The sequence below is a fragment of the Leopardus geoffroyi genome, chromosome D1, assembly GCF_018350155.1.
Source record: "Leopardus geoffroyi isolate Oge1 chromosome D1, O.geoffroyi_Oge1_pat1.0, whole genome shotgun sequence".
Classification (NCBI taxonomy): domain Eukaryota; kingdom Metazoa; phylum Chordata; class Mammalia; order Carnivora; family Felidae; genus Leopardus; species Leopardus geoffroyi.
Window position 1 is genome coordinate 71,156,632 of NC_059329.1, and position 14,739 is coordinate 71,171,370.

General features: G+C 36.6%; 1 protein-coding gene across 1 annotated transcript in view; it reads left to right on the forward strand.

Annotated features, from left to right (window-relative positions):
• The window catches only part of PDE3B (phosphodiesterase 3B), a 175,175-nt gene that overhangs the window by 126,308 nt on the left and 34,128 nt on the right, over positions 1-14,739 (forward strand). Inside the window, exons 5-7 of the mRNA XM_045484612.1 lie at positions 723-829; positions 11,649-11,859; positions 12,420-12,496. Coding sequence (XP_045340568.1) covers positions 723-829; positions 11,649-11,859; positions 12,420-12,496 — 395 coding nt within the window. The remainder of the gene's footprint in view (positions 1-722; positions 830-11,648; positions 11,860-12,419; positions 12,497-14,739) is intronic.

Genomic DNA, 14,739 nt, shown 5'->3' on the forward strand with positions numbered 1-14,739 from the left:
TTTTATTTTAAGTTGCATTTTATACATCGCATGGCTGTACTGTGTGATTGCCAACCTACATTTAATTTCTTTATAAGAGCCCTAAAACCTATAGTAAATATTTCAGTTATAGGAAATGAGTGAGTTAGGGGGTAATCGATACCTGTGAAGAGAGGGAACAGAAGAGAGTGAAAACTGTATATGTTAGCCAGTGATTCTTAGTGAGGTCCCTGGACCCAGCAATGTCAGCATCATCTGTGAACTTATTAGAAATGCAGATTACTGGCCCTACGCCAGACCTACTGAATCAGAAACCCTGGAGGTAGAACTAGCAGTCTGTGTTCTAAGAAGTCCTCCAGATGATATTGATAACCTGCTTTATACCAGGGTTCAGCAAACTACAGCCTGTGGACCTAATGTGGTCCATAGCTGTTTTTGCAAATTAAATTATATTGAAACACAGTTGTATTTATTATTATCTGTGGCTGCTTTTATGCTACAATGGCAGAGTTAAGTAGTTGCAGTGGAGACCTTGTGGCCTGTGAAGCTAAAAGTATTTATTTACTACTTGGTCCTTTATAGAAAACGTTTGCTGGCTCCTGCTTTAGGCCTTTAAGTAACTAGATAGATGTCTAAATTCTGTATAAGCAGGTATTTCCTAGTTGAACTGAAGACCATGAATTAAAAAAAGAGGAAATTTCCCATGGCTTTAACATTCTTAATTTGTAATCTTTCCCTTTTAGTCAAGGATCCTATCTAAATGGACCTTTAAGTTCAAATCTACTGACAATGCCGAAGCAAAGGTCATCTTCCGTATCCCTAACTCACCATATAGGTCTAAGAAGAGCTGGTAAGAAATCATTCTTTATGATTTAAATGTGGGAGGTCTCAAAGTATACGGTACTACAGAATTTTCTCATTATACATTTAGAGCTGGTTTTGAATGCCATTTATATGTTGTAAATTAACATGACTAAGCAATTTGGAATGACCATTAATTGACTGTTTGCTCATTCATTCATAAACACTTTTTAAACAGCCACTATATACCAGGTACTTTGTTAGGCACTAGGAATTCAGGGATAAAATATAGAACTACCTAAACTAACCTGAATAGTTGCAGATCCAGATTCACACTGAAAGACTGAGACCTGATCATAGGACTATAGAACACTTCTCCCCTCACACCTTAGCACCATTATTAAAGACCTGTTTACGGTAGCTTCTTTTACCAGGTATGTCCTGGCACTTCTTAAAATTGTAAGGCATACCAAAAGGTAAAAGACACAATTTGGATAGACAGAAATTTATCAGAATCAGATAGGGATGTTGGAATTACCAGATTGGGAATTTAAAACAACTATGATTAGTATGCCAAGGGTTCTAATTGATTAAGTAGACAACATGCAAGAATGGATGGGCAGTGTAAGCAGAGAGGTGGAAGTCCTAAAATAATAAAACAAAAATAAATGCTCTTGATAAAAAGCACTGTAACAGAAATGAAGAGTGCCTTTAACAGGCTCATCAGTAGGCTGGATGCAACTGAGGAAAGACTGTCTTAGCTTGAGCATGGGAAATCTTCAAAACTGAAAAACAAAGAGAACAAAGATTGAAAAAGCAGAATCAAATACCCAAGGACTGTGGGGCAAATACAAAAGGAATACCAGAAAGAGAAGAAAGTGAGAAGGAAGTCATACAGAGAAAGACAGATACCATATGTTTTCACTCTTATGTGGATCCTGAGAAACTTAACAGAAGACTGTGGGGGAGGGGAAGGAAAAAAAAAAGTTAGAGAGGGAGGGAGCCAAACCATAAGAGACTCTTAAAAACTGAGAATAAACTGAGGGTTTGTGGGAGGTGGAAGGGAGAGGGGGGTGGGTGATGGGCATTGAGGAGGGCACCTTTTGGGATGAGCACTGGGTATTGTATGGAAACCAATTTGACAATAAATTTCATATCAAAAAAATTTTTTTAATTAAAAAAAAGAGAGAGAAGGAATAGAAGAAATATTTGAAACAATAATGACCAAGAATCGTCTCAAATTAGTATCAGACACCAAACCATAGATCCAGGAAGCTCACAGAACACCAAACATCCAGGAAGCTCACAGAACACCAAACAGGATAAATACCAAAAGAACAATACCTAGGCATATTGTTTTCAAATTACAGAAATTTAAAGATAAAAAAAAATCATTAAAGAAGCCAGAAGGGAAAAAAAAACATCTTACATATAAAAGAACAAAATAATAATGACATGAAACTTCTCAGAAACCATGTGAGTAGAATGAAACATTTAAAGTATTGTGAGGAAAAAAAACAAAAGAACGCCAACCTACAATTCTGTACCCTTTGAAATTATCCTCCAAAAGTGAAGGAAAGTAAAGACTTTTTCAGACAAAAGTTGAGGGAACTTGTTGCCAGTAGACCTGATGTACAAGAAATGTTAAAAGAAGTTCTCTAAAGAGAAGAATAGTAGTGTAGGTCAGAAACTCAGATCTACATAAAGAAAGGAAGAGCACTGAAGAAGGCGTAAGTGAAGGTAAAATTAAAAGCTTTTATTTTTCTTTTTATTTGATCTAACAGATAGTAGTTTAGAATAATGATAGCAACAATGTATTCAATTATATGTGCATATATGTATTTTATGTATGTATATATATGCATATATATAAATGAATGACAGCAATGATACAAGGGACAGAGGAATTGGGGTTATTTTATTATCATAAGGTACTCATAAGGTATCTGTGAAGTGGTGTAATGTTATTTGGAAGTGAACTTGGGTTAGATGTAAAATGTATATTGCAAACTCTAGGGCAACCATTAAAAAAAGTTGAAAAAGAAGTATAACTGATATTCTAAGAAAAGAGAAAGTAGAATGATAAAAATTCTCAAAACCACAAAAACAGAAGAAGAGTAGAAAACAAAAATAGGAACAAAGAACAAGGACAACAAATAGAAAACAGTAATAGATATGATAGATGTTAATCCAACTGTATCAGTAATCATTCTGAACACCAGTGGTCTAAATGTACTAATTAAAAGACCTATATTGTTGGGGGCACCTGCATGGCTCAGTCGGTTAAGTGTCTGACTTCAGCTCAGGTCATGATCTCATGGTTGATGGGTTGGAGCCCCGCACTGGGGGCTGTCAGCACAGAGCCCACTTTGGATCCTTTGCCTCCTTCTTTCTTTCTGTGCACCTCCCCCGCTCACTCTCTCTCGCTCTCAAAAATAAATACATATAAAAAAAAGACGTCTGTTGTTAAAGTAGATCAAAAAACATGACCTAAATATATATTACCTATAAGAAACCCACTTTAAATGTAAAGACACATAAAAATTCAAAGTAAATGGATGGAGAAAAATATACCATGCTAACACTAATCAAAAGAAAGCAGGTATAAGCTATATAAATTTCGGCCAGAGCAGATTTCTAAGCAAAGAAACTTATCAGAGTTAAAGAAAGGTATTACGGGGCGCCTGGGTGGCTCGGTCGGTTAAGCGTCCGACTTCAGCTCAGGTCATGATCTCACAGTTTGTGAGTTCGCGCCCCGCGTCGGGCTCTGTGCTGACAGCTTGGAGCCTGTTTCGGATTCTGTGTCTCCCTCTCTCTCTGCCCCTCCCCTGTTCCTGCTCTGTCTCTCTCTGTCTCAAAAATAAATAAACGTTAAAAAAAAAAAAAAAATTTTAAAAAAAAGGTATTACATAACAGAAGACATAAGAGCCTTTAACATTTATGAGCCTAAGTAACAGAACAACATTTAAGAGTCATTTAAGGCACAACTAATGGTTCTGTGTAAATGAAGACTCAAAAGGGGAGGAGAGAAACAATAGGGCAGGATAATTTTCCAAAATAGTAAGGGAATTAGCAAATTCCTGAAACTTGGTGAACCCCAAAAAGATAGATAAAATCATAGGGATTTCAGGCAAACCCCTGAATTATACAAGAAAAATTTCAAAAGCAACCAAGTAAAAAAGGTTATTTTTCAGGGAACAACAGTAATATTCACAGTGATTCTATAATACCAAGTATGAACTCAAAGACATAGAGTGGCATATTAAAAGTATTGAAAAAAAAAAACAGAATAATGCCAACCTGGAATTCTTTATCAATGAAAATATCTTTAAAAAAATTTTTAATGTTTATTTATTTTTGAGAGAGAGAGAGAGGGACAGAGTGTGAGCTGGGGAAGGGCAGAGAGAGAGAGACACACACACACACAGAATCTGAAGCAGGCTCCAGGGTCCGAGTTGTTAGCACAGAGCCCAGCACGGGGCTCAAATTCATGAACCGCAAGATCATGACCTAAACTCAAGTTGGACCCTTAACCAACTGAGCCATCCATGCGCCCCAATGAAAATACATTTTAAAAATTAAATTGAAATAATATTTCTTCATACAAACAAAGGCTGATAGAATTTATTGCTGATAGGCCTGCACTACTAAGATCCAGCAAAGATAGTAGTTTAGGTAGGAGGAAAATGATCCAGATTGAAGCACAGAATGATAGGAATGAATGAAAAGCTCTAATAAGCCTAAATTGAGTGAATATAAGTGAACGTTGATTAAAAACAATAATAATGGACCCAGCAATTGCACTACTAGGTGTATATCCAAGGGATACAGTTGTGCTGTTTTGAGGGGCACGTGCACCCCAATGTTTATAGCAGCACTGTCAACAGCAGTCAAAGTGTGGAAAGGGCCCAGATGTCCATCGACAGATGAATGCATAAAAAATATGTGGTGTATATACATATGCATATGCATATACATATACATTACATGCATACATACACAATGGAATATTACTCGACAATCAAAAAGAATGAAGTCTTGCCATTTGCAACAACATGAAGTAGAGGGTATTACGCTAAGTGAAACAAGTCAGTCAGAGAAAGACAAATATCAGATGATTTCACTTATATGAAGAATTTAAGATACAAAACAGATGAATATAAGGGAAAGGAAGCAAAAGAATATAAAAACGGGGACAAAACATAAGAGACTCTTAAATACAGAAAACAAACTGTGAGTGGGGGGATGGGCTAAATGGGTAAGGGGCATTAAGGAGGGAACTTGTTGGGATGAGTGCTGGGTGTTATACATAAGGGACGAATCACTGGAATCTACTGAAAATATTGTTGCACTATATGCTAACTTGGATGTAACTTAGAAATAACAACAACGACAATAATCACTTCCTTGTTGCATGCATAATATATGAAGGAGTCAAATGTATGATAACAATGGCATATAAAGGGTGGGAGAAGGGTAAATGGATATGTAATGTACTAGCAATGATTAAAAAGTAGTAAAAAGTTTTAAGTTTGAGAGAAACTAATACTTCAAAGACGCACATTGTAATATACAGAGTGACAATTAAAAGAATTTAAAAAAAAGGTATAAGTAAAAAACAATCATAGGAGGTAACAGTGGCATGATTTTTTTAAAAACTTGAATAACCCAGAAGAATCCAAGAAAAGAGAAAATAAAAGAGAAAAAGAAGGAACAACTGAAAAATAAATAGCAAGATAGTGGATTAAACAGACTACATAACATTGAATATACATTTTGTGGTGGGGGGGAAGGAGGGATCTGCTAAAGTTGTTAAGTATATTTTTAAAATATTCAGTTTTAGTTAAAAGACAAAGATTGTCAGTTAACAACACAAGACTCAAGCATATGTTCTTTACAAGACACACACTCTTTATATAAGGACACAGTTACTTCTGATCTCATAGCAATAATATACATGAACCAAAAAATGACAGAACTAAAGGGGGGAAATAGAGAAATTTATATTAATATTTGGAGATTTTAACTCACCATTCTCATTAACTAGTAGAATAAGCAGACCAAAACGTTAGTATAGATATAAGAAAGATTAGAACAATATGAATTAACTGACCTGACTGTAAAACACTACATTCAGCCAGGATGAATATTTTTTCAAAGAATACACACAATGGGGCGCCTGGGTGGCTCAGTTGGTTGGGTGTCCGACTTCAGCTCAGGTCATGAACTCGCGGTTCGTGAGTTCAAGCCCCGCATCAGGCTCTGTGCTGACAGCTCAGAGCCTGGAGCCTGTTTCAGATTCTGTTTCTCCCTCTCTCTCTAACCCTCCCCCATTTGTGCTGTCTGTCTCAAAAATAAATAAATGTTAAAAAAAATTACTTCAAAGAATACACACAAGATTGATAACAGTAGACCATTTGTCAGACTATGAAACAATTCTCAATGAGTTTCAAAGTATTAATATCACATATAGAGACTCATTCAGGAATGGCAGAGAGAATATTTCTGTAAACTCACTCTCCTGCTAAAATAACAAAAATAGGGGTGAAAAAAGTGAGACTCAGGGGTACCTGGGAGGCTTAGTCATTCAAACATCCAGCTTCGGCTCAGGTCATGATCTCACGGTTCGTAAGTTTGAGCTCCGCATTGGGCTCTGTGCTGTTGGTGCAGAGCCCACTTTGGATCCTCTGTCCCCTCTTGCTCTGCACCTCCCCTGCTCGTACTCTCTGTCTCTCAAAAATGAATAAACATTAAAAAAAAAAATGAAACTGAGCCATTTCAGAACTCTGGAAACTAACACAAGCCTGAGAAAAAACTAGAAGTCCTCTGTACAAGACAGACTATTGAACCCTGGTAAGACGATGGGTTCTGTGGCATTTTATTTGGGAACTATCCCTTCCCAGCTTTCTCCCTCAGTGGTATTATTGCTAAAAGCCAATAGCATTGCAGCCATCAGAGAGATCTGACCTCTTTTGAAACTCCCCCAAGAGGACAGTAAATACTTTGCCCAAACTTAATATAAACTTAAAGCTCCTTGGAAAATCTCTGTTCCTGAAGTGTTGTGGGTATTTGATTTGACTCAGAGCTCAGCTTTCTAAAAAACAAACCCTATGCCAGCCAACATTGTGACCGCCTAAGGCTGTTATTTCACTTGTGGTAAACAAGAGCTGCCTGAGAATTTAAAAGGAAATCCTGGATACTACTAGATGACCATAGGGAATTTGAAAGTGTCTGACAGATTCCTGAAGATCTCAGGATCCTGTTCCAGGATGTGCGTGTGCATAGGAAAGATCTGGGAAAGGAGAAGGCCCTAGTCACTTATCTGTAGCTGACCTAGAGGCTCTCACAAGTGAGATGTAGATCTAAGGCCGTTTCGTAAACTGAAGTTTGAAGGTGTATCTTTTCAAACATTCCCTCCTACAGATGACGTGTAGGCAAAACATTTAAAGAAATGTTCTGACACATCATTCGCTGACCACAAAATTATACTGACCCATGGGTGACTTGCAGGAAGTCAAGCTTAAAATATAAATCAAGAACTTAAAGGAAAAAAAAAACCAGCAAAGAACTCAGTGGCTACACACCTCACAGAAAACAGAGTCTACATAATTAGTTCAGGAAAGTCATTCAACAATCAGAAACAAGAAAACAAACATAAATCAGCAACATAACAAACCTTGGAAGTGGGAGGGATCTGATGCCAGAACTGTTAAAATATAATGTCCAGTTTTCAACAACAAAAAAAATGAAATACACAAGCAAATTTTTGCCATGCACACAAAGCAAAACAGCCAACAGAAAATTTGCCCGACGGGGCTTGGAGTTTGGACTTAGCACACAATGACTTTAAATCTCCTATTATAAATATGTTTAAAGTCGTAGCAGAAACCATTTCAAGAGTATTTGAGTATGACAATAGTATCTCATCAGAGAAAATAGAACTAGAAATTATAAAATGAAAATATAAAACGATTTTAATAGTTAAAATTGCTACTTCTACTCAATATTGGATTGGAGGTTCTAGCCATAGCAATTAGCTAAGAAGGAATAAAAGGAAGAGGTAAAAGTATATTTGCATATAACGTCATGTATTTATGAAATCTGAAGAAATTCATTAAAATCTATTACAGCCAATAAAGAAGTTTATCAGTGTGTCAGGATACAAGATCTCTAGGCAGAAATCAGTTGTATTTCTGTATACTAGCAATGAACAATGCAAAGTGAAATTAAAATAATTCTATATACAGTTAGCATTAAAAAGAGTAAAATACTTTGCAACAAATTTAACAAGAGTGTAAGACCTGTACACTGAAAACTGTAAAACATTGTTAAAAGAAATTAAAGAAGTCTAAATAAATAAAAAAAATACCCTGTGTTCATGGATCAGAAAATGTAATATTGTTATGATGGCATTTCTTTCCAAATTGTTCTAGATTTCTTGCCATCTTTGTCAAGATCTGAGCTAGCTTCTTTGCAGAAATTGACAAGCTGATCATAAAATTCATATGGAAATTCAAGGGACCCAGCATAGCTAAAACAGTTTTAATAAAAAAGAAGAAATCGGAGGAGTCACACTGGTAAATTTTAAAACTTACTACCAAGCTGTAGTAATCAAGACTGGTATTGGCATAAGGATATTCCAGCTCAGTGGGATAGAATTGAGAGTCCAGAAATAAATCCTTACATGGTCAACTGATTTTCAACAAGGGTGCCAAGATGATTCAACGGGGAAGAAATTGTGTTTTTAGCAAATCCTGGATATAGACAGGAGCAAGAATGAATTTGGAATTCTACCTTTTGTCATACTCAAAAATTAACCAAAATGCATCATAGACTTAAAGGAGTGAAAGCCTAAAACTAGTGGAAGAAAACAAAAAAAAAGTTTGTGACTTTGGGTTTTGAATATAGCATTCTAAGGTATGATACCAAAAGCACAGTTCATGAGTGAAAAAAACCTGATAATTGGAATTCATTAAAATTGAAAACATGTGTATTTCTACAGAGATCTAAAGAAAGTGATAAGACACAGGATGGCAGGAAATATTTGCAAATCATGTATTTGATAGTGGCCTTTTATCCAGAATATACAAAGATGTCTGTAATTCAATAATAAAAAGACAAATTACCTTCTTAAAAAATGGGCAAAAATCTGAATAGATGTTTCTCCAGAGAAGATGTACAAATGGCCCATACCACATGAAAAGATATTCAGTATTAATCATTACGGAAAATGTAAATCAAAACCACAGTGACCTGTGACTTCATACCATTGTGATGTCTGTAATTACAAAGACAGATAAAAACAAGTGGTAAAAACGTTCAGAAGTGGGAACTATGATACACTGATGGGAAAGTGAAATGCTACAGCCACTTTGGAAGACAATTTGGCCATTCAGTACTTGAATAGAGAAATAAAATTGTGCTATATTCATGCATACAGTTTGATATGGCATTGAAAATCAACCACAATAACAAGTAACTGCCTGGAAATATTATTTTAAAATGTAAGCAAGGCATAGAAGCATTTATATTTATTGTCTAATTCAGTTTACAAAGTTCACAAAAGGGGCAAAACTAATCCACATTGTTAAAAAATGCATACATACGTGGTATAAATATAAAGAAAGGCAAGAAAATACCATAAAAGTCAAAATAATGATTTCCTTTAAAGAGAGGCAGGGGAGTTAGAAGGCAGGGTGGTTGAGCTCTGGCCGTGTTTTATGTCTTAGCTTGAGTGATGAGTAGTCCCATTGTAACCTTTCTATGTGTGTGTTATATTTCACAATAAAGAGGGTTTAAAATAAAAATGGTGGCTCTATATTATAGAAAGCATTTTTAAAGGATTTCTAGGTTTGTCTGTATATCCAATCTCTACCCTAAGATTTTGTACCCTTTATTCTTCTTAGCCCACTTGTCAGGATTTCGGATACTCACTAGTATAATTAGAGAAAAGAAGGCTAAAAAATGGAACCTTTGTTTCCAGTTAGTAACCAGTGATTATGATGAGCAAGACACATCTTGTCCTCAGTTTCCTCTTCTGAGACATTAAGTTGACCAGATTAAAAAAAAAAAAAAAAATCCCATTCAGCCCTAACGTTGTATGAAATTATAGGAACCTCTAAAGAAATGAGTCTGATAGAGTAGCAGTGGCAGCCCTGGGAAAAGAGTCTGATCTCACAGTGTTAACTGTTAACACAGTTTTTTGACTTTTTTAACTGTTAAATCAAGTTTTTTGACTTTTTTGGAGTCCCCTCTCCTCTCCTCCGACATATGAAGATGAAAATACTACTTAACTCACAAAGTTATTAAGATTAAATAAAACAACACATCGTATTAGGGTTCTCCAGAGAAACAGAATAGGATGTGTGTTTCCATTTACATAGAGAGAGAGAGAGATGGAGAGATAGGTTTATTTTAAGGAATTGGCTTGCAAGACTGTGAGGGTTGGCAGGTTTGAGATTTACAGGGCAGGCTGTCCAGCTAGAAATTCTCGCACGAGTCGATACTGCAGTCCTGAATCTGAAGGCAGTCTTGAGGCAAACCTCTTTCCTCTTTGGAGGACCTCAGTCTTTTCTTTTAAGGTCTTCAACCAATTGGCTGAAGCCCATACACATTAGGGAGGGTGATCTGCTTTACTCAGTTTACTGATTAAAGTGTTAGTCACCTCTGAAAAATACTTTCACAGCGACAGCTAGCCTGGTGCTTGACCACACAGCTGAACACCATAGCCAAGCCAAGTTGACACATAAAATTAACCATCACACACATCTGCAAGTGTTTATACCGCTATGGCGAAACTGTCGTAGGTCCTGAATAACTGTTATGTGCTGTGCTCTCTGATTCACACTTTACTTGGATCTTTATTTCCAAATGAAGTTTTAAATCTGCCTACCTCTCTCCAGATATACCCATTTCACCTTAGTTCAAGGCACTCAGTGAAGATTTTTGGAGCAGATCAGTAGCATTAGAGATGGATTTCTGAAGTACTCTGGGTTTTTTTTTTCCCCCTTATTTTAGCACTTAGCACTTGTTTGTACTCACCACTAGTCTCTAGGTTTGTAGAGTAGCAGGGATGGTAACTTCTTCTCCATTGTGAAATCCAACACATCTTCCACCATATAGTAGGCTCTCAAATATTTGCCAAATGAATGAGCTGGAAAGATTTGGGCATATTTTTAAAAGAGATCTGCAGTTGTGTTAACATATAATTTTGTCTTCGCTCAACTTGCTTAATGCTGTTAAGAACTTTGGTTCTTCAGTAAAGTCTGGTAACCATGCTTTCTTCATGTGGATGATCAAGCTGGTGGGGATTCAACATGTGAAAGATAAACACCAATGTGAATTAGGAAAATCTGCGCCACACTTTGTGTACATCTTAGTATCTGTGCCATCCTGCCACAAGGTGTTTATTTCACACTCATTCATGATGACAAACATGGTCTATATTCTGCTTAAATGCCTGGAATGTCTTGAAGATAGCTCCATGTGGAAATCTGGTTTATCATTTAATTGCAAATACTTTGATTTCTTTAAAAAAAGGAAAATGCAGGGGCGCCTGGGTGGTTCAGTTGGTTGAACGTCCGACTTCAGCTCAGGTCATGATCTCATAGTCTGTGGGTTCGAGCCCCGCGTCAGGCTCTGTGCTGACAGCTCAGAGCCTGGAGCCTGTTTCCAATCCTGTGTCTCCATCTCTCTCTGCCCCTCCCCCAGTCTCATTTTGTCTCACTCTGTCTCTCAAAAATAAATATTAAAAAAAATTTTTTTTTAAATAAAAAAGGAAAATGCTCTTTATAAATACACATAGACAATAAACACAAACACACGCCTACATATTTATTGATCTCTTTCTTCTCTTTTGAATTTTTCAGGTGCTTTCCCCAGCCTGAGTCCTGTGAATTCTCCCAGCCATGGACCAGTCTCCTCTGGCACTCTAATGAATCGATCACCTGTAGAATTTCCTGCCACTGCCAGTTCTCTTACTAAGCCAGGTGTTATTTTACACCGATCTCTGGGCAGTGCACCCAATTCACCAGATTTTTATCAGCATGTTAGAAATTCTGATAGCAGTTTATGTAACAGGTAAGTTTCCTAAATGTTGATTATTTCTGTCTCAAAATAAAGGTTATTTTAATAAAGTATTCCTAGTTTTCTAGTTTTATGTTGTAACTAGTTGATGGATTAAGACTGTATCTTCCCTATTTATCAAGTAGTTTTTCTTTTTAAGAAACTTTTCCTCATTTTAGTGCAATTGTTCATTTTCCAATTAAGTGATCTCTATCAAAAGTGATATATAGTAGTATTCTATCCATCTCACGATACCAGTAAATTATGAGAATTCTTTTAGTATATACTACCTTAGTACCCAGTTCATACAGTGTTTGTTTTCATTTCTGCTCAGTTTTTTATCAGTGATAAGTGTTTACCTCAGACCTCAGTGGTGACTTTCAAAATATGTTAGTTTCTTTGGGGACACAAGATGCCTTCCAGGATAAAGCCTATTAAGTTTACAGAGAGATTGGACTTGTATGATATTTTGCAACGGGGTTCCTGGTTAAAAGTTAAGCAGATTTCAAAATTGTATTTAGGTAAAAAGTTTTGCCTCATTTATGAATGTATATTTATCTATTTTATTCTTTAAGCTGTGGACATCAAATATTGAAATATGTTTCAACATCTGAATCCGAATCTGGTATAGACTGCCACAGTGGAAAGTCAGGTGAGATTGCAAAGGTCCTGTGTGTCTGAATTTCAGAACAGTTTCTTAGATTGTTTTAGAAATGAATAAATGTGAGTTTAACTTCAGTTTATCCATCTTTAAAATGAAGGTTATAGGGGCGCCTGGGTGGCGCAGTCGGTTAAGCGTCCGACTTCAGCCAGGTCACGATCTCGCGGTCCGTGAGTTCGAGCCCCGCGTCAGGCTCTGGGCTGATGGCTCAGAGCCTGGAGCCTGTTTCCAATTCTGTGTCTCCCTCTCTCTCTGCCCCTCCCCTGTTCATGCTCTGTCTCTCTCTGTCCCAAAAATAAATAAACGTTGGAAAAAAAAAATTTAAAAAAAAAAAAATAAAAAAAAAATAAAATAAAATAAAATGAAGGTTATAACATTTTTATATACTTACAAGATAAGTAGAGAAGTTACTAGGGACAAGTTATAAATAACAGAGGGTAAAAGTGTTTTGAAGACTAAAATGTGCTGGGGACGTGCCTGGCTGGCTCAGTCGGAAGAGCATGCAACTCTTGATCTCAGGGTTGTGAGTTTGAGCCCCACGTTGGGTGTAGAGATTACTTAAAAATAAAATCTTAAAAAAAAAAAAAAAAGGACTAAAGTGTGCTATACAAATGAATGCAGTCTTTTCAGTTTATGGGTAGGGTTCATAAATAGAGTAATTATGATAATGTTGAACTCTAAGCCCAAAAGAGTTTTTATGACATAGAGAGGAGTTGTTTTAAAATATAGTTTATTATATCATTCTGAAACATTTTATATCCTCAAACAAGAAATACTGTTGGTGATAAAGTTATGGCGGTTTTATAATTTTAAATGTTGATGACTCAAGCATACAGTAATAGTTAACTAGGTAACTCAGACCATCATTCCCCCTGAGAGTAGCTAGAAAAGCTGGACAAATTATTAACAACAAAAATGTGCTTAAAGCCATTGAAAACTAACAAGCTCCTCACAATTACCAGTACAAGATCTGGAGGAGGATAGAAATTCATGAAATAAGCCTAGAGTATGGGGCTATGAAAAAGGTATTTGCTCCTTCCAGAGGGTCCAGTGACTAATAGAATGAGCAGTCCTTTTGGTACCTCCATGGGACTAGAGAGCTAGATATTGGAGGTGGAGGCCTACCATGGTAGGGATAACTTGGAAAACTCTGCAGCACTGCACCCTAAGAATAAAAGTAAATCAGCAATAGATAGGCCCCCTTAGGGATTATAGGCTCGTACTGATCCCCTTATGTACTATAAACTTCACCCTTTTAAAGTGTACAATTCAAGGGCGCCTGGGTGGCTCAGTCGGTTAAGCATCCGACTTTGGCTCAGGTCATGATCTCGCAGTTTGTGGGTTCAAGCCCCACGTTGGGCTCTGTGCTGACAGCTCAGAACCTGGAGCCTGCTTTAGATTCTGTGTCTCTTCTCTCTCTGCCCTTCCCTGCTTGCGCGTGCGCACATGCTCTCTCTCTCAAATATAAGTAAGCATTAAAAAAATCAAAGTGTACAGTTCAGTAATTTTTGGTTCTGAGATTGTTTAAAACACACACACCCACCCACCCACCCCCTCCCACACACACGCGCGCGCACACACGGAGAAGAGCAATCCTTTACAAACTCTTCCAAAAAGTAGGAGGGGAAAACTTCCCAACTCATTCTGAAGGACTAGTGATATCCTGATGTCATAACCAGACACAGGTATCACAAACCAAAACCAAAAAAAAAACTACAGACCAATATCTCTTATGTGTATAAACACAAAAACCCTTAACAAAATAATGGCAAACAGAATCCAGCAACATATGAAATGGTCACACTATGACTAAGTGGTATTTATCCCAGGAATGCAAGGGCAGTTTAACAGTTGAAAATCAATCAATGTAATGTACCACATTAATAGAATAAAAGGGGAGAAAAATGCATGATAATCCAAATATGTGCAGAAAAAACATTTGATAAAATCTAACACTCTTTTCATGATAAAAACACTCAAACTAGTTATAGCAGGGAAGTTCTTCAACTTGATAAAGGGCATCTTTGAAAAACACGCACCTTAATGGAAAAGGACTGATGTTTTCTTCTTAAGATCAAGAATAAGATAAGATTTTTTGCTTTCAGCATTTCAACATGGTACTGATGGTTCTACCCAAAAAAATGGAAAGAAAAATAAAGGAATCCTGAATGGAAATAAATAAATAAAACTGTCTCATATTCGTAGAGCATATAATCCTTTATATAGAAAATCCC